General features: G+C 40.9%; 1 protein-coding gene across 1 annotated transcript in view; it reads left to right on the top strand.

Moving 5' to 3' along the window:
- The window catches only part of GLUD1 (glutamate dehydrogenase 1), a 28,154-nt gene extending 8,891 nt beyond the window's left edge, over window positions 1–19,263 (top strand). Inside the window, exons 5-13 of the mRNA XM_044296878.1 lie at window positions 298–392; window positions 10,883–11,062; window positions 11,252–11,389; window positions 14,071–14,208; window positions 14,299–14,379; window positions 15,659–15,782; window positions 15,876–15,967; window positions 17,093–17,155; window positions 18,105–19,263. Of these exons, the coding sequence (XP_044152813.1) occupies window positions 298–392; window positions 10,883–11,062; window positions 11,252–11,389; window positions 14,071–14,208; window positions 14,299–14,379; window positions 15,659–15,782; window positions 15,876–15,967; window positions 17,093–17,155; window positions 18,105–18,224 (1,031 nt within the window). The 3' untranslated portion in view covers window positions 18,225–19,263. The remainder of the gene's footprint in view (window positions 1–297; window positions 393–10,882; window positions 11,063–11,251; window positions 11,390–14,070; window positions 14,209–14,298; window positions 14,380–15,658; window positions 15,783–15,875; window positions 15,968–17,092; window positions 17,156–18,104) is intronic.
- The last annotated feature ends 370 nt before the right edge of the window (window positions 19,264–19,633 follow it).

Below are 19,633 nucleotides of genomic sequence, written 5' to 3'. Positions count from 1 at the left end.
AGCACTGCAGAGGGAGAAGGGATTGTGGAATCCATCAAATATAAGGTGCAGTGTGCAACCCATAATGGTGCCAATGAAAGCTACAATTTGTCCTCATGCAACTGTCCCTACTCTGTACTCTAGTAACGTAGCAGCATTTTAATTTTTTAAGTGTTTTACTGTGCCAAGGTATTTGGAAATTGTAAAAATTTGGTATAATTACCAGCCCTCTGAACTTTTTCTTTTTTGGACATTGGTTGTACTTTGTGTACATTGACTGTTCTGTAACGTGTGTGTTTTTGTTTTTTCTCTCTATAGGGCCTGGTATTGATGTTCCTGCCCCTGATATGAGTACTGGGGAGAGGGAAATGTCATGGATTGCAGACACCTATGCCAACACAATTGGGCACACAGTGAGTTTATTTTGCTCCTAATTATATTTTCTCATCCTTGTCATTGGGGACACATGATGGATAATGGGTATAGCTGCTGCCACTGGGAGTTGGCGATTAAGCATAAGTGCTTGATCCTCCTGCCATACACCCTTCCCACAGGGACTAAGCTAAATCAGTTTTAGCTTATTGTTTTGCAGGTCTTCAACTCCTTTCCTCTCTGTTTGAGACGGTGTAGATCAGCGAGTTACCAAGCCCACTGCTTTTCCTGCCTCTGGCATAAGAGGTACGGCAGCAACCCTAATCAACCTGAAAGTTACCTTGGGGTGCAGACATTCCAATCTTTCAAATGCTACTGCCCTTCCCTGAGATAATTATACCCTGCTGGATCTGGACCTCTAGGAGGACCCTCCCAGTGACAGATAGTTAGGTATCGTGCCACCAGGTCCCATCTCGCTGAGCCTCTTCTCTATTTGTGTTCATTGGTCACTGTGTCCCAAACTGGCTCTTTAACTAGTGCAACCATGTGCTGTGTCCTGACCCCCTCCTTTCCTGGCCCAAAGGGGGGAGAGTTCTTTGTTGGCACCCTTTGATGGTCCTTGCGGTCAACTTGGCCTCACAGTGGCATCCATTATGTCCCCCCAGACATTTCATACAGCTAATTTAGGCCCTGGCTTGAGCTGTAACTAGGTTGCACTTTCTGGGCTAGGGCGTTTTAATTCAGAGCAGACTCTGGATCACCCACCTTCTGTGCTTATAGCCTCTGACTCCTCGTGGTTTACAATACTCTTTGGCTACCAGGAGGTTACCCTTCCTCCTCCATCAGCTGACCCCATTCAGTGCTTCTGATAGAGCCCTATCTCTTAGACTAATTTCAGACGAGTGTGTCCACTGTGGGGAAATGTGCTCCATGACTTCCTGTTATGAACACTGCTCCTGTGACATGAGCGGCTCACATTATAATTTTATGCTATGTGTTTCTGCCCAACCTCGTTGTAACTTGTAACTACTGCATTATGGGAGTACAAATAATTACAGTGGTGGTTGGGCAGAGTCGCACAGCTTTAGATGTCATAATGATGTGCTCATGTCACAGGCGCAGTGTCCATAACGGGCAATAACGCTCCTACGGAGCTTTTTTTTTTTTTTTTTTTTTTTTCCGGTCAGTGGACATGCTCTTCTGGAATTGGTCATAGTCTTTGTGGACACCAACACAGACTGGGTAAGATCTTCTCTTCCTGGCTTCGCCCCGTCACACCCCAAAACGCAGCACCTCAAAAAGGCATTGACCTTGGTCGCTTATTTTGCATGCTCTTCTTGCCAAACTAAAGTGCAATCAGTCAGAACATATCTCCCTCTACCTGCATTCACCAGCCACTGACCCAGATTTCCGTTGACTTGGACTGAACGCACTTGTTTCCGAAATGATGCAAGACTTCTACCTCACTACCCTTTGTCTGTGTCCCAGTAGGTACACCCTAAGAAGTAACAGATTCTCCCTTATGGCCCTCTTCACCACCTAGAGGGCATTAGTCTGAGGCATCCTCTCCAGAAAGAGATTGCTCAGATAGGGTGAAACTAAAGATGAGTAGCAGTAATCCAAAATTTCATCTATGATGGACCATCACATTTCAACTGTAGTTGACTTTACAGGTTACCAAAACCACTTCCACCCAAGAAAGGTTCTTTCCAAGAAGTGTATCTTCCCAGACCAGAGTTCTGCTAAGCCTAAACACTTGAACCCTCTTTTTTATTCCTTCCACCCCATTGTGGATCCACCTGGCCAGACATGGTCGGGTCCAAAAATATTGGGACACCAACACTATTCTAACATTTTTGGCTCTATACACCACCACAATGGATTTGAAACAAACAAGATGTGCTTTAACTGCAGACTGTCAACTTTAATTTGAGGAATTACAACAGTTTGCATGTGTGTCTCCCACTTGTTAAGGGACCAAAAGTAATGGGACAATTGGCTTCTCAGCTGTTCCATGGCCAGGTGTTATCCCAATTACAATGAGCAAATAAAAGGTCCAGAGTTCATTTCAAGTCTGATATTTGCATTTGGAATCTGTTGCTGTCAATGCTCAAGTTGACACCCAAAGAGCTGTTACTATCAGTGAAGCAAGCCATCATTAGGCTGAAAAAAATAAATAAAAGAAAACAAACCTATCAGAGATGGCAAAAACATTAGGCGTGGCCAAAACTACTGTTTGAAACCAGTCTTAAAAAGGAACGCATCAGTGAGCTCAGCAACACCGGAAGACCACGGAAAACAACTGTGGTGGATGACCGAATAATTCTTTCCCTGGTGAAGAAAATACCCTTCACAACAGTTAGCCAGATCAACACACAGGAGGTAGGTGTATGTGTATCGAAGTCAACAATCAAGTGAAGACTTCACCAGAGTGAATACAGAGGGTTCACCACAAGATGTAAACCATTGGTGAGCCTCAAAAAACAGGAAGGCCAGATTAGAGTTTGCCAAACGACATCTGAAAAAAACTTCAGTTCTCGAACAACATCCTATGGACAGATGAGACCAAGATCAACTTGTACCAGAGTAATTGGAAGAGAAGAGTATGGATAAGGAAAGGAACTGCTCATGATCCTAAGCATACCACCTCATCAGTGAAGCATGGTGATAGTGTCATGGCATGAGCATGTATGACTGCCAATGGAACTGGTTCTCTTGTATTTATTGATGATGTGACTGCTGACAAAAGCAGCAGGATGAATTCTGAAGTGTTTGGGGCCATATTATCTGCTCATATTCAGCCAAATGCTTCAGAACTCATTGGACGGCGCTTCACAGTGCAGATGGACAATGACCCAAAGCATACTGCAAAAGCAACCAAGGTTTAAGGGAAAGAAGTGGAATGTCATGCAATGGCCAAGTCAATCACCTGACCTGAATCCGATTTGAGCATGCATTTCACTTGTTGAAGACAAAACTGAAGGGAAAATACCCCAAGAACAATCAGGAACTGAAGACCGTTGCAGTATTCTGTCCCATTACTTTTGGTCCCTTAACAAGTGGGAGGCACATATGCAAACTGTTGTAATTCCTACACCGTTCACTTGATTTGGATGTAAATACCCCCAAACTAAAGCTGACAGTCTGCAGTTAAAGTACATCTTGATTGTTTCATTTCAAATCCATTGTGGTGGTGTATAGAGCCAAAAATGTTAGAATTGTGTCACTGTCCCAATATTTATGGACCTGGCTGTACCACCCTCCTCCAACCAAAAGATTGGGTAGTCTGTCTCCAAATCCTCAGGGTAGCCGACAGAAAAATCTCTGGAGGAGCTAGCAGCTATCTCCCTGGGAATTTTCTATGCCAGAGATGCCCAACCTATGGCCCTCCAGCTGTTGCAAAACTACAACTCCCGAGCATGCCCAGACAGCCTACAGCTATCATTCTACAGCAGGGCATGATGGGAGTTGTAGTTTTACAACCGCTGCAGGTTGAGCATCCCTGTTCTATGCCATCTCCTATACCTGTGAAGCCTCCATGCACATTCCTCAGCACTGCTCTTGCCTATCTGTAGAACCCTGTGGCTTTTTGTGTTGGTGGCAGGCAATGTTTCTAAGAGTCGTCACAGCCCTCCCATTCTCTGGTGCCTGCCTCTTTAAGAAACAAGACAAAATAATCTTGAGAGCACACACCTGCCAGAAAACAGATCAGCTCACACTAACAGCTTCAAGAGATCCAGATGTTACTTTTGTTGCTTTTGGTGCTGTCCAAGCATGAGTGGCTTATTCTAAGGCCCCTCGGGACCAAAAAAAAATCTCCTGTGAAAGACCTCTTCCTTTGCATTAATAAAGGCCCCCATCTAAGGGGGGGGGGGGGGGGTACATTAGTTTCAGGAGGTCTGGCTTTCCCATGTTTCAGATGCTTGGGTACAAAAGCTTAAGCTCATATAGGATGGATACAAAATAGAATTCTCCTTCACTCCTCCTTCCATTCCCAAGGAATATCCAGAAATCCAACCTGTTTTTTTTCTACCAATGAATCTTCCTCGGGATGTGCTTTGCCATCCATCTGATCAGTCATCCTTCCACTGGAAAAGATTTCCCACCTGCACAACAGTCCTCATGTTAGCAATTCTCCTATTGCATGCAAGTCCTCTGGCTCATGGTGGCTGCTATGGAAACAGTCAATATGCTCAGTTGCACTCTTCATCTTGTGTTCCTGTCCAAATTGAAAAAGTTTGACTTCACTGGCCAAATTTATCCGAATGCCATTGGAACATGAAGACTGGCAGCCATGACTGAACCTTCTGATATTAAAATGGGCAGAAATTCCCATACCAGCCCATTCGGAGGCTTGTACCTCTGGATTGCAGATTGGGCACTAAAACATCAAGTCTTTCAGGAGATATGCTGGACGTGGATCTTGTTGTATCCTGCCTTAGTCAAATATGTTACTCCGATGGTGAACACACTGGTCATTCTGTTCAGACAGGGAAACATCTTTCCATGTTACCATGCATTCCATCTGGTTGTCCCTAGGCACATTTTACGAAATGATGCAGCAGTGGGATGTAGGGTCTTGGAGGCTGCTGTCCGCTGATCACGTCTTGATGTCTTTCCACCATAAAGACTGCAGTGGAACGTCCCATGGTCTATCCTGGGTCTCCCAATAATATGGATGTGTTGTATTTTCTGTGACTTGCTGTAATATCTTTCTCTTCTGTTCATTGGAGGACACAGCTCCCAGCCAGTTTTTTGTTTTGTGGTTTATCTGATTCTGACCTGCTCTGGAGGCTTCCATTCCTGTTCTCACCCCATTGGAAGGGTATAGGTGGTGCAAGGATTGAACCTTTTTTTTTTAATGCTTGGCGTCTGCCTTCTACGGGTAGCAGCTACACCAATGGTCTATCCTGTGTTCGTCGTCTGGAAGAGAAAGAGATTTTACAGCAAGTAACAAAAATCCTGCTGTTCTGTGGATGAATAATGTGATCATATTTCATTCTGGCTGGCACTCTCAAATGCCGTTGCAGTACAGTTTATCTGCTATGTTGGAAGGGATGGTGTTTGTTTCCTATATACCAACAGCAATTTTTAACATCTGTTTCTAAGGAGCAAATTCAAATACTACAACCATAGATTTTGCACTTCGCATTGAAATGGCTGCCACAACAATGCCAGTGCCAAGTGACTTCCATTTAGATGTGGTGCTTACCTCCCTAATTCCACTGTAAGCCCTTCCTTGCTTGTTATGTGCATCTTGCATGTGGGCAGTTCCCGCTCACTACAGTACATATAGCACAACAGTGGCACAGGCTCGTTAGTTGAGTGCGTGCCATCAGTAGCTGGTGTCTGCGATATATTTCAGCTGACAGTCTGCAGCACAGGCATCCATGTGGAATATTGAGGACCGGTTCTTCCTCTGTACCCCATTGTCCCCTGCAAGACATGGTCTGAGTGGTGATGGATGTTATGGTCCACCTCTGCAGCATGCTTATTACAGCGTTATACAAGCAATCAAACAATTACATGTTAAAACATAATTGAAAAGATAAAATAAGAATAAGCTTAAAATCTATTTTGCTCCTTTTTAATAAAAGAGAACCTCACTTAGTTTTGCTGCAATCCTACCGAAACTACATTTAACTGTATTTAGGCCAAAGTTGGTATTTTTGCTTAACTTGCTTTAAAAAAAAAGTTATCAAAGTCGTGAACACCAAAAAAGGTACTAGTGTAAAATGCTGTTCATTCTGAAAAAAAACAAAACTTTTTTCACAGCTCCATTAGAAAAATCAATCTTATTGGTCTTGTGATAACCATTGACCAGCATTAGTGACTGAAAACTTTGTAACTTTATCCCACAAAACAAGCTCTTGTATGGCTCAGATAACAGAAAAATAAAATAATGGGTTTCCAAAGGTGGAACGATTGCCAGGTCTTAAAGGCTAAAATTTCCTGTGGTAAACGGTTTCACCCGCTTAATGACTGGGCCATTTTGCACCTTCATTACCAGACTGATTTTTGCGAATCTGACAGGTTTCACTTTATGGGGTAATAAGTTTGGAACGCTTTTACTTATATAAGCATATCTGAGATTGATTTCTTGTGACACATCATGTTAGTGTAAATTTGACTCAATGTTTCACTTTTAGTAAAAAAAAACAAAAAACTTCTAAAACACACCACTTGCCGCAGCAAGGCCAAAAATCCTGAACACATGCCGGATGCAGTATTAATTTCCATTGAAATGTATTAGTGTCGGATCCGGCATTAAAATTAACGGACCCTTTCTTCCTGTCCGCGCATGCGCAGACCTTTTAAATCTGTGAAAAAAAAAAACAAATACTGGATCCGCTACTTCAATGCATTTGTCAGAAGCATCCAGATCTGTCTTACAAATGCCATCCATTGGCGTCCGGATTGCCGGATCCAGCAGGTAGTTCCGGCGCCGGAACTGTCTGCCGTAAGTGTGAAAGTACTCTAACATAGTAGAAACCACAAAAAAAAGGCGCCATTTTAGAAATTGCACCCCTCAAGTTAATCAAAACTGATGTTACAAACTTTGTTAACCCTTTAGGTGCTCCCAAAGAATTGAAGGAAAATGGAGATTAACCCCTTCAGGACACAGCCTTATTTCACCTTAAGGACCAGGCCATTTTTTTAGGGTGGCAGTATTGTTGGTACTAGTTTAGGGTACATATGATTTTTGGTTGCTCTATATTACACTTTTTGTGAGGCAAGGTAACAAGAAATAGCTGTTTTTTGGGACTTTTTTGTAAATAACAAAAAAAAATAAATAATCTGACAGGTTAGATCATGTAGTATTTTTATAGAGCAGGTTGTCACGGATGTGGCGATGCCTAATATGTATACAATGTTTTTATTTATGTAAGTTTTACACTGATTTTATTTTTGAAACAAAAAAAACATGTTTTTAGTGTCTCCATAGTCTGAGAGCCATAGTGTGTGGTTTTTTTTTTTTTTTTTTTTTTTTTTTTCAGTTTTTGGGCGATTATCTTAGGTAGGATATGATTATTTTTTTTGCGGGATGAGATGATTGACACTATTTTGGGGTGCATATGACTTTTTGATCGCTTGCTATTACACTTTTTTTTTTTTTGTTTTAACCTCTTCAGGACATAGGGCATACAGGTATGTCCTGGTACTTAAGGACACATGGCGTATTACTCATACAGCCAATGCATTTCAATACAGAAGTATTGGAATGCATTGCAAAGGATTAGACGCCCAAAAGTCCAAGTCCCAAAGTGGGACAAAAAAAATGGAAAAAAGTTCCCCCCCCCCCCCAAAAAAAATTTGTTTCAAGTAAAAATAAACAAAAACGTCATTTTCCCCCAATAAAGTTAAAAATATTGGTAAAGAATAGGGGGGTGGGGGAGTATACATATTAGGTCTAGCCGCGTTCGTATCAACCGGCTCTATAAACATATCACATGACCTAACGCCTCAGATGAACACCATAAAAAATAAACTGTGCTAAAGAAATATTTTTTTTTTTTTGTCACCTTACATCACAAAAAGTACAACAGCAAGTTATCAAAACAATTTGCCCACCAAAATAGTGCTACTCTAACCGTCGCCTCATCCCGCAAAAAATAAGCCCCTACCGGAGACAATTGCCGAAAAAATTAAAAAAAAACTATGGCTCAGATTATGTAGACACTAAAACATAATTTATTTTTTTCCCAAAAATGATATTGTGTAATACTTGCATAAATAAAGAGTATACATATTGGGTATCGCCGCGTCCGTATCGACCGGCTCTATAAATATATCACATGACCTAACCCCTCAGATGAACACCATAAAAAAAATGTAAAATATAAACTGTGCTAAATAATTTTTTATATTTTTTTTTTGTCACCTTACATCGCAAAAAGTGTAATAGCAAGCGATCAAAAAGTCACACGCACCCCAAAATAGTGCCAATAAAACCGTCATCTCATCCCGCAAAAATCATACCCTACCCAAGGTAATCGCCCAAAAACTGAAAAAATTATGGCTCAGACTATGGAGACACTAAAACATATATATTTTTTCTAAAAAAAAAAATTTGTGTAAAACTTGCCTACTATGTATACTTTTTTTTATTTTTTATTTATGTATCGCCGCGTCCCTGACAACCTGGTCTATAAAAATACCACATAATCTAACCTGTCAGATGAATGTTGTAAATAACAAAAAAAAAACGGTGCCAAAACAGCTATTTTTTTTCTTAGAGCAACCAAAAATCATTGTACCCTAAACTAGTACCAAAAAAACTTCCACCCTATCCCGTAGTTTCTAAAATGGGGTCACTTTTTTGGGGTTTCTACTCTAGGGGTGCATCAGGGGGGCTTCAAATGGGACATGGTGTAAAAAAACAAAAAACAAAAAAAAACAGCAAAACCTGCCTTCCAGAAACCGTATGGCATTGCTTTCCGTCTGCACCCTGTGTGCCCGTACAGCGGGGGTAAACTACAGAATCGGGGCCATAAATATTGACTTTTGTTTGGCTGTTAACCCTTGCTTTGTAACTGAAAAAAAATATTAAAATGGAAAATCTGCCAAAAAGTTAAATTTTGAAATTGTATCTCTATTTTCCATTAATTCTTGTGGAATACCTAAAGGGTTAACAAAGTTTTGTAAAATCAGTTTTGAATACCTTGAGGAGTGTAGTTTCTAGAATGGGTCATTTTTGGGTGGTTTCTATTGTATAAGCCTCACAAAGTGACTTCAGACCTGAACTGGTCCCTAAAAATTGGGTTTTTGAAAAGTTCAGTTTCAATTTCAAGATTTGCTTCCAAACTTCTAAGCCTTGTAACATCCCCAAAATATAAAATATCATTCCCAAAATGATGCAAACATGAAGTAGACATATGGGGAATGTAGAGTAATAACTATGTTTGGAGGTATTACTATGTATTATAGACGTAGAGAACTTGAAACTAGCAATTTTTTTTCAAATTTTTGGTAAAGTTGGTGTTTTTTTTTTTAAGTAACATTATTATAATTTTTTTTTTTTTTTTTTTACTTCATTTTACCCACTGTCACGAAGTACGTATGTGACAAAAAACCCAACTCAGAACGGCCTGGATAAGTCAAAGCGTTTTAAAATGATCAGCACTTAAAGTGACACTAGTCAGATTTGCAAAAAATGGCCTGTCCCTAAGGGGTTAAAAAAGCTGTTCTTGTGTAAAATTTACATATAAAAATAACATGTACAATAACAGCTTTTTTTTAAAACAAAAAACATGTTTTAGGGTCTCCGTATTCTGAGCCATAGTGTGGGGTGTCGCGTCCCACCCCCCCGAATTGTGTCAGGTTAGGGGCTCATTTTTGCGGGATTAGGTGACTGTTAGTCTGGTACTATTTTGGTGGGCGTATGCCTAATCCTTTACAATGCATTCTAATACTTCTGTATTGGAATGCATTGGCAGTATGAGTAATACTCTGTATTACTCCTACAGCTTCCGGCTTGTGAGATCCAGGGGGCTGGATCTCACAGGTATGTCACAGGAAGGCATTGCGCTGCCTTCCATGCAATCGAGTTTCCCCCTACAGCCCCATGGGGGGCCGCCGCCCGCACAATAAAAAGCCGCAAACCGCAGGTCTGAATTGACCGCACATTTAGCCGAGGTGCCTGCTCAATCACCGGGTGGCGGTGATCGGAAATTCTCAGGACCTACGGCTACGCCCTGTGTCCTGAACAGGTTAAGTCTCAAAAAATGTTCCCTGTAGCACAGCAAGCATTAACAGCCAAACTAAACTATCTATTACCCTGATTCTGTAGTTTACAGTGACACCCCATATGTGGTTGTCGACTGCTAGATGGGCACATGGCAGAGCTTAGAACAGATGGAGCCCAATATGGTTGGGGTCATCATGTAGGGGGCACTGTGTCAGCGAAATGAAGAAATCGCAGGATTGTCTCAAATCGCTGTCTAGTCATTACTTCCCTTGACATGGGGGTATCGTACAACACATCAGATGACCAATAAGATCTCATAGTGGTGTGTTCGTAATGAGGTGGGGTGACTAGCGATGAATTGATCTGCTCAACCATCAAATTTAGCATTTCTTCTGATAAGAATATTTTAGTCGCCTCCTTTTTTTTATTACGAACTCCTAACTCTAACACTAACCTCAACTATTTTAAGCTACCTATTGACCTTCATCTGTATGCTACACTACTTTTGTTAAAACAAAAACCACTTAGGTTCTGTGGGCAGGAAGGGTGGTTGGAGGATGGGTTGTCAGGGGAACAGTGTGTTTGGGGCACTGTGGGGTGTTTTAATTGCTTGTGGGCACTCTGACCAGGGCAGCACAGCTCCAATCTCCTGAAGTGTAACTTTCAGCATGAGGAGATCGGAGCTACGCTGTGTACATCATTTGTCACTAATCTAGGATAAACTGATTGTATGCTGTGGATGAAGAACGTGGCCCTGTGTAACACAGATATGTTGATGATTATCTGTTAGTAGCTCTTCCTTACAGTGACGGATTCACTCATTTATTCTCTTCATTCTTTCAGGATATCAATGCACATGCTTGTGTCACTGGAAAACCCATCAGCCAAGGAGGCATTCATGGGCGTGTGTCTGCCACAGGTCGAGGTGTCTTCCATGGCATTGAGAACTTCATCAATGAGGCATCATACATGAGCCAGCTGGGAATGACCCCAGGTTTTGGTGATAAAACCTTTGTTATTCAGGTGAATATTTGAACTAGTAGGTAACTTGTCAATGCATGATATTAAATAGAATTGTGCTTTTATGGAGTGATAAGCATGGATTTAATATTTGTATTTTGAGGTTTGATGCACAATCAACTGACTTTCTAAATGATTTGGTTTTTCCGATCGCCAAATGCAGTATGTAATGCCGATTTTAATATTTTGCAGGGGTTTGGTAATGTAGGTCTACATTCTATGCGGTATCTTCATCGTTTTGGTGCCAAATGCGTTGGCATTGGGGAAATTGATGGAACGATCTGGAATCCAGATGGCATTGACCCCAAAGAGCTTGAAGACTACAAACTGGTTAGTGTCCTCTTGTCAAATGGTAAACCCTGTTTGTGTAGTTTTGTGTATGAACCCCTAGTCAACAGTCTAGCTTTACATTCTAGTGTGGCAGACCTAATCGCCCAGAGGTAACATGGGGTGATCAGCTCCCAGTCACAAATTATGCATTGCACCTTTTTTCAGGAACGCTGGCATTCTGTGACAGTGGGGGGCCTCTTATTCAGCTGCCGCTTGTGTAGTCTGCAGCTAAAACCCATGCCCTAAATATACTAGGTGCGGGCTTTAGGAAATTGGCCAATTCTTTAAACTAATAAGTTAAAAGGGTGTTCTGACCTATTACCAGGAAATGAATTGGAGTTAAAGAATCTCTCAAAGCCTGGATGTGAAGGCCAGGGCTGACAGGCCCTATTTCTAGAAGATGCATTTATTATAAAGTAGCAATTGGGGATTATAACTTCTTATCTGTGTTGTGCCATTCCTCTTTTATTCCTACTAGCAGATTATGAATGGATTGGCAAGACTAATAAGCTCAACTGAGAGTTACCAGTTGGCAGTTTGTCCTTCACTGATTGGATAGTGTTAGACTGTGCATGGACTTCCACCCAATGTTGGCAATTTGTTCATAAACTTCTAGTAAGAATAATGGAGAAATAGCAAAACCTAGTTCTGTGAAATTATTTTTCTGAATTGTTAGTGTGGGGAATGCAACAGTTTCAAAAACAAATACTGTAAGTCAGGATAGGTGACAGTAGGGTTAGGTGACTATAAAATATATTCCCATGGTAACTATATTAAGAAATGTATTGTGATTACGATATATATTAATAATGCTCCTATATATATACTGCCAATCCCCATAAGTGTGCATGAACTTGCTAAAATACCATGGTAATTAAGAAATGGCAACTCCATTTCCCACATGCCAATATATTGCCCATTACTAGGTGACAGGTCCTCTTTATCCCTAGCTCCAAGTCTCCATGTTATGCCCACATTTAAAGAGGATATATATATATATATGATATATATATATATATATATATATATATATATATATATATATATATATATATATATAATTAATCTCTATCTATCTTTTTTTACTTGTGGAGTTATCCTCATCTCTCCTCCCCCCGCCACAGCTGATGCTGCCACCCTGCCAGGGAGAAGAAAAAAGCTAATCTTCTCCCTGGCTGTGATGCTCTCCGCTGTGATTGGATCGCGTTACAGCCAGGGAAAATGATACGCCCATTGAGAAACCCTGGCGTCTCCTCCTCCCTGTACCAATGCTCAGTATTTATATACCGAGTGGGAAAACTACGGGGGAACACAGCGGGGCACAGGAGCGATATTAAAATCAGGCAGGGTGGCAGCATCAGGTATTAATCAATTAATAAAAACCATGAAAAGTCCTCTTTAAAAATCTCTGTATAGGAATTTTTTAAGAGCACTTAAAGGGGTATTCTGGTTGGTACAAGTTATAACTGTAAAGGGGTTGTCCGGGGTTTTTAATATTTGACCTATCCTCATACAGCTGATCAGCTGTGACCCACACCAATCAAGAGAATGGGCCTCCCCTGAAAAGATCGGAGCGGGCAGTCTCGCATTGGTGCATGCGCTCCATTCATTTCTATGGAAGCTATGGAGATAGATGAGTACATTGCTCGCTTATCTCCGGAATTCCCATAGAAATGGAGTAGTAGCATGAATGTGCAACAGGCCGCTCCAATCATTTAAGGGGGTAAAGGACCCATTCTTGTGGTCGATGGGGGTCAGTGGTAGGAACTTGCCCCTGATCTTAATTATCCCCTATTATGTGGATAAGTGATAATTTGTACCAACCAGAATACCTGTGTGTGTGTGTGTGTGTGTGTGTGTTTGTTTAAAAAAAAAAATCGAAGTTGCTCCATGTGCATTCTGTTTATTTCCATTCCGCAAAAAACAGTACTATCCTTGTCTGTAATGCGGATAATATGACATGTTCTGCAAAATACAGGATGCACATTGAAGTCATCTGTATTTTTTTGCGGGCCGCAAAAAAACATACGGTCGTGTGCATGAGGCCTAACTCGCATTTTGCCAAAGTCATGCTAAAACAGATGTGTGAGAGTAAAGTAAGAATTACGATGCCACATTACTTTCAAACAGTTATATTAATGGGGTTATCCAATTTCTCAAACAGCCCCATGTGCCGGACCCTCACAGGTAATATACTTACCCCGCTCCCTGCTGTTTGAGAAATTGGATAACCACTTTAATGTTGTGTTTTAAATAAATTATGTTATGAGGCTTGATCTACATTACCACACACTTAGACTTGTATTTACCAGGTCAAGGGAAGAAGCATAGTCATTCCTACAGGCATAAAACCTTACTGTAAAAAGTTTAAACAAAGTGTTACCACAAGGTGGCAGTGTTATTTAGTATTTGGACTAGTGCTGAAAAAAGCGTAATGTGTTCTAAATGTTTACTCGACAACCCTCTCTAAGAATGCAGTTAAAATGATCAGTTGGGAGTCAGGTTGCTGAAGTGCACGGTCATCAGAGATAGGTGCAAAACTGTAGTATTGTATGTAGTAGCATATTATATACCATGTTCCAATTGGGGGATGTCTGAATCCGGTCTTCCACTGCAGGACCCAGATGAATAAATTACTGCTTTTTTACACTCTAAAATATATATTTATTTTTGTCCAACAGCAACATGGAACAATTGTTGGGTTCCCTAAGGCCCAGCCGTATGATGGAAACATCCTAGAAGCAGACTGTGATATCCTTATCCCAGCAGCCAGTGAGAAGCAGCTGACTAGATCTAATGCGTACAAAATTAAAGCCAAGGTAGAGTAGAGTTAATGCATTTGACATGTAATGGCTAGTGGAGATCTTGCCTTTACCTAAGGTGTGTGTTTTTTATTTATTTTTTATTAGATTATTGCAGAGGGGGCTAATGGACCAACAACTCCTGAAGCTGATAAAATATTTCTGGAGAGAAATATCATGGTGATTCCAGTAAGTATTCAATGTTGTTCTTCATTACGAATAGAGTATATACAGTAAGATACTGGGGCAGATTTACAAATCCTGTAGATGGCGTAAACATGGAATGGCTGTTTAGACCTGCACCAGGTTTATCGCAGTGGCTCAGGCAGGATGACAGATGGTGCAGGGAAGGACAATTGTATAGTTCTGTACCAGCTGTTGGTTGGCTTGCTTTGGTGTGCACAAAACATTGCATCTTGGACCACGCCCTTGTAACCTACCTGCGAAGCCATGCATTATTTTGAGGTAGTCAGATATGTGCTCTAAAGCTAGTTGCACCAAATGGTGCTACGTTCTGGTACAGTTTAAGCCAAAATATGGGTGAACTTAACTAGCTTGAATGGGGCTAAGCTGCACTTACGCTACATGATCAATGTTTATGATGTCACTGACCAGATGCTAATGGATGATCCTCTGATTAGTGGTCATTAGTTCTGAATATTTGAACTTGAAGTTCTTATTCCAGGAATAGTAATTCATGAGCTGATAAATTTTAAGATCATTTTAATTTTCCTTCTGGTTGGAGGGTTCATAGAACTGCCTTTATTTATTTTTGGATGGATAATCAGCATCTGATCGGCTGGGGTCCGGCATCCGGACCCCAGGTCAATCAGCTGTTTGAGAAGGCGGCAGCACTGGCAGTTGTGCCACGGCCTTTTCCCTGTTTCCTGCAGGCTCGGTGACGTCAAGACTAGTATCACTGGCCTAGGTGCAGTTGAACCCCCATCCACTTCAATGGCACCCAGGCCAGTGATGCTAGTCATGTCACTGGGCCTGAGGTAAACGGCAAGATTGCCACGGTGCTCCTACCAGTGCCGCTGCCTTCTCAAACAGCTGATCGGCGGGGATCCCAGGTGTCAGACCCCCGCCGATCAGATGCTGCTGATCTGTCCAGAGGGTAGATCTTCTGTAACAAAAAATTAATTTAACTCCTTGGTGTAAAAGTTTCACATTATGGTGTGCACCATAATTTGCGACTTTTTAGTCTTGCCACTTTGGAAAAGGGCCCAGGCTTGGCGATTGGCTGATGAAAGTTCTAGCTGGAGTAGAATGAAGTTTCTGGCGCAGGACAGAGATGCACCTAATTAAGAGGCATCTGCCTCTTAATAAATTGGGTGCATCTCGCTCCAGTGCAGGGAGACTGGCCAGTCTTGATAAATCTCCCCCATTGTGTTCTCTCAATAAGAAACTGTTATTAGACTTCTAAAGGTATCTTCTTACAATACATATTTCATTTGTTTTTGTTTAGGACTTATATTTGAATGCTGGTGGTGTTACAGTGTCTTACTTTGAGTGGCTGAAGAATCTTAACCATGTAAGCTATGGAAGACTGACCTTCAAATATGAACGAGATTCCAACTACCACTTACTGAGTATGTATTCACTACTTGTAATCCTCATGTCCTAACTACAAGAGGGAAACAAAAACCAACAACCACCAACACATTTTCTGTTTTAATTTTCAGTGTCTGTCCAGGAAAGCTTGGAAAGAAAGTTTGGCAAACATGGTGGATCCATTCCTGTGGTGCCAACTGCTGAGTTCCAGGCTAGAATATCTGTGAGTGCTTCTATGAGCTGTTATCTTCATGTGTCAAAACTGGACGTTATTGTCAGTACATAGAATGTCCATACAGTAGCTCCAGCATATCTGATAACTCCACCTTAAGACCCCTTTCACGTGGGTGTTGCAGATTGGGGACAGGTGCATTTAGGGAAAATGGTGTGATTTTGACACTAAAACCAAGTCAGTTTTCACTGCGCTTGTGTTCCATGTTTGCATCTTTTTCTACGCGGGTGCAAAACATTGTAATGCGTTGTGCACGCGTGTGAGAAAAATCTGCATGTTTAGTACCTGGACTTCACAGAAGTTTGGGTTAGGTGTTGTGTAGGTTTTTTATTTTCCCTTATAACATGGTTATAAGGGAAAATAGCATTCTTAATACAGAATGCTTAGTACAATAGGGTTGGAGGGGTTAAATTTTTTTAATATATAACTCTCCTTTAATCCACTCGTGCAGCCAGCATCTCTTCTGTCTGTCTTCTTTGCTGTGCACAGGAATAGGACCTTTGACGTCACTGCGCTTATCACATGATCGTTTACCATGGTAATGGATCATGTGACGGACCCTGTGATGAGTGCAGTGACGTCATCAAAGGTCCTTTTCCTGTGCACAGCAAAAATGAAGACAGAAGAGAAGCTGGGCTGCACGATCAAGTGGATTAAGGTGATATATATTTGGTAGGGTTATAAGGTAGTTAACTATTTTTTCTGTTTTCAGTCTAAAGAATCTATTTGCACTGGTTAGCTTATATTTTTACAGGAGCATATAGGAAAATGGCTAACAACCTTACTAACTTATCTGGTAACAGAAAATGACATCAAGTTTGCAGCCAATGTTAATAGAACTTTCTGGGATGACTTTAATTATATGCTTTTACATGAGTAGAGGTCCTATAAAGAATCCTCTGGAAAAGCAAGCCACCCCTATAACAGAAATGCCACTCAATAACCCAAAAATAAACCAAACTGGAAGAAAAACGCCACAGAAATGCTCTAGTTGACTTAAAGCTATCATACCAGTAGTATAAAAATAGCAAAGGCACTGGTTTTTTATTTGGACTATAACTGTAAGACTAATCTAAAACGTGAACCTTAAATTTAACAACTTTTCTTCCCCTACAGGGTGCTTCTGAAAAGGATATTGTGCATTCTGGCTTGGCATATACCATGGAAAGATCTGCAAGAGTAAGTTGACCAGATAATTCAGAAATGTGGGGGGGGGCAGCTCAATTTTGTTTGTGAAGCAGGGAATTCAGCATTAAGACTGAATGCAGTCTGTTTTCTAATGCATTAAGTACTGACTAGTTTCTTTAGGCCGTAAAGCCATTAACAAACCGCATCCAGTGAGCATTTATTTCATTAGCAAACCTGCTTTTTTGCCTGGCTACGTGGGCCACCATTCCTGGCGTCTTCACGTATGTAGATCATGTGTCAATAATTTTTATTTTTTGCCCCATACTTCTTGCTTACATGCCAATTGTACAGTAGTAAGTGGTGGACAAATAGTAGGGTGTGTACGAATCTAGGATAGGTGGAAGAGCATATGATTGTAGGATTATTTGGCTCTGAGGCTGTCTTCCTTAAAGACTTGGGTGCGAATGTCCAGTAATTTTAATAGGACTAGCTTCCTGATCAGTGGTCCTGTCCATCAGTGGTCTTAATTCACTTAAGAGACTGACTGTGTGCATAGAGGCCACTGATGGATGGGACACTCTCTAAGCAGCCATTTACAGGGAGCAGGGAAACCTACATTAGTCGTATTAAACTATTAAACATTGGCGCTGATGGTTTAACAATGCTTATTAGCTGCATGCGTGTGCTGTTCCCAAATCATGTGCAGCTAGTAGGTGGCCAACCCCTTTAATGATCAGGATACCTGAAGCTGCTTAAGGCTCCTGTGGTTCAGGTTTTTAGATGCCGTTTTAAGGGGGGGAGAGAGAGGGGAGATTCTTTCTCTTTCTTTTAATACACACCTTGGTTCAGCTTCAAAGCTGCATCAGAAAATTAGAATAAAACCTGGCCAAAACATGAGCGTGTGTGGGGAAGCTAAAAGTTTTCATGCTAAGTTGTGATTTGCCATGTAACAGTTCGATGACTGCTTATTCTTTGCATAATTTCTTCAACTTTCTTTTAGCAAATCATGCGCACTGCAATGAAGTACAACCTGGGTTTGGACCTCAGAACTGCTGCCTACGTGAATGCCATTGAGAAAGTATTCAAGGTGTACAATGAGGCTGGTCTGACCTTCACATAGATAAGGAAGTCTGTTGGATAGTCTTTTAACCCTCCATATCAGAAAGATATCCTATAAGTTTACATATAACCACAAGACTTCATTTGTTTTCCTCCTCACTCATCATAGAGGATCCTACTTCTGAATGCTTCCGTCCATAACTTTTAGTTTTGTATGCCCTACACCACTGGTGTAGACCTGAAAGATGACCATCGAAAAAGATCTTGCAGACCTTTAATAGTATTACCATAGTCAGTGGTTTTGAGTTACATTGGGTTCTCTTTCATTATTGGAGCCTTTGGGGGGTACGTAACAGCAAACTTTAGACTTCAACTGTTAAATTACTTTGGCAGTCATAGATTGGGTTCAGTTAGCGGTTAACTTTAATTTCATCAGGTCATTGTGTATTTAATATCTGTGACAAAGAGAATCTGTATCAAGTGGGACTGCATGTGATATATAATTAGCTTTTTTATACTGCAAAAGCCTTAAACCAGTGCCCTGGTTAAGAAAGTGGGAAAGGCCCTGGGTAGAGTGTTTCAGGGGGAGTCTTTCAGTGACTTATTTGCACATTAATCTCTGCTGGCCTCCTTTGACCTATTGCTGCTGAAATATTATCTTTTTCTTTTTTTTATCATGGGGATATCCTCCTGTAAATAGTCACTTGCGCTAAACACTTTATTTTTTATTTTTAAAGCATTCTGTCTGTATTTGGTTCATCTTGCCCATGTGATAATAATTGTTTTTAACAGTCAAACTTTTATATTGCCATTTACCATTTTAATGGATTTTGTCTTTTTGCACTGAGCAGTCTTGTATTGCAAAAAGTAGCAGATAGTGGCTGTTAGTCTTACTATTCCATCAATGTTAGATCCCTCTGCCCCAGTAATGAAACTGTATTTGCCCAAATATTTTCTAGCGCTCAAAGGCCTTGCATTAACCTAATGGTTTTTATGAGAAACTGCCAATGTAGATCCAAAGAGATTTGTCACAAAATATAGAACTTTGTAACAGCATGACAAATGATCAAATACTATAATAAAAGTCTTTACAAAATACATTTTGTGGTTTAACGTTTTCATTAACTTCTTAAAATCAAGGGAACAATACGTAAAGGATTGCTGCCGAATCACACAATGGGCGACGTTTATCAAAACTGGCTCCTCCATATGCCAGTCTTGATCTCCCTGCACTGGCGTGAGATGCGCCTAAATTTATTAAGAGGAAAATACCTCTTAAAGAGGACCTTTCATCGGTCCAAACATTGTAAGATAATTATCGGGCTGTGTAGAGTGGCGCACTGGGATCTTACTGGACTTACTATTATTCCAGGGCGCCGCTCCCCTACTCAAATATATACAGATGTTTCCCAGACAACAGTTTGTGATAGTCAGTGAGAGAAAATGCCTGTTTTGTTAGAAACCTTCCCA

Source organism: Bufo gargarizans, chromosome 6, assembly GCF_014858855.1.
Source record: "Bufo gargarizans isolate SCDJY-AF-19 chromosome 6, ASM1485885v1, whole genome shotgun sequence".
Classification (NCBI taxonomy): domain Eukaryota; kingdom Metazoa; phylum Chordata; class Amphibia; order Anura; family Bufonidae; genus Bufo; species Bufo gargarizans.
Note: the sequence above shows the minus strand (reverse complement) of the source record. Positions and strands in the feature narration are given on the sequence as shown.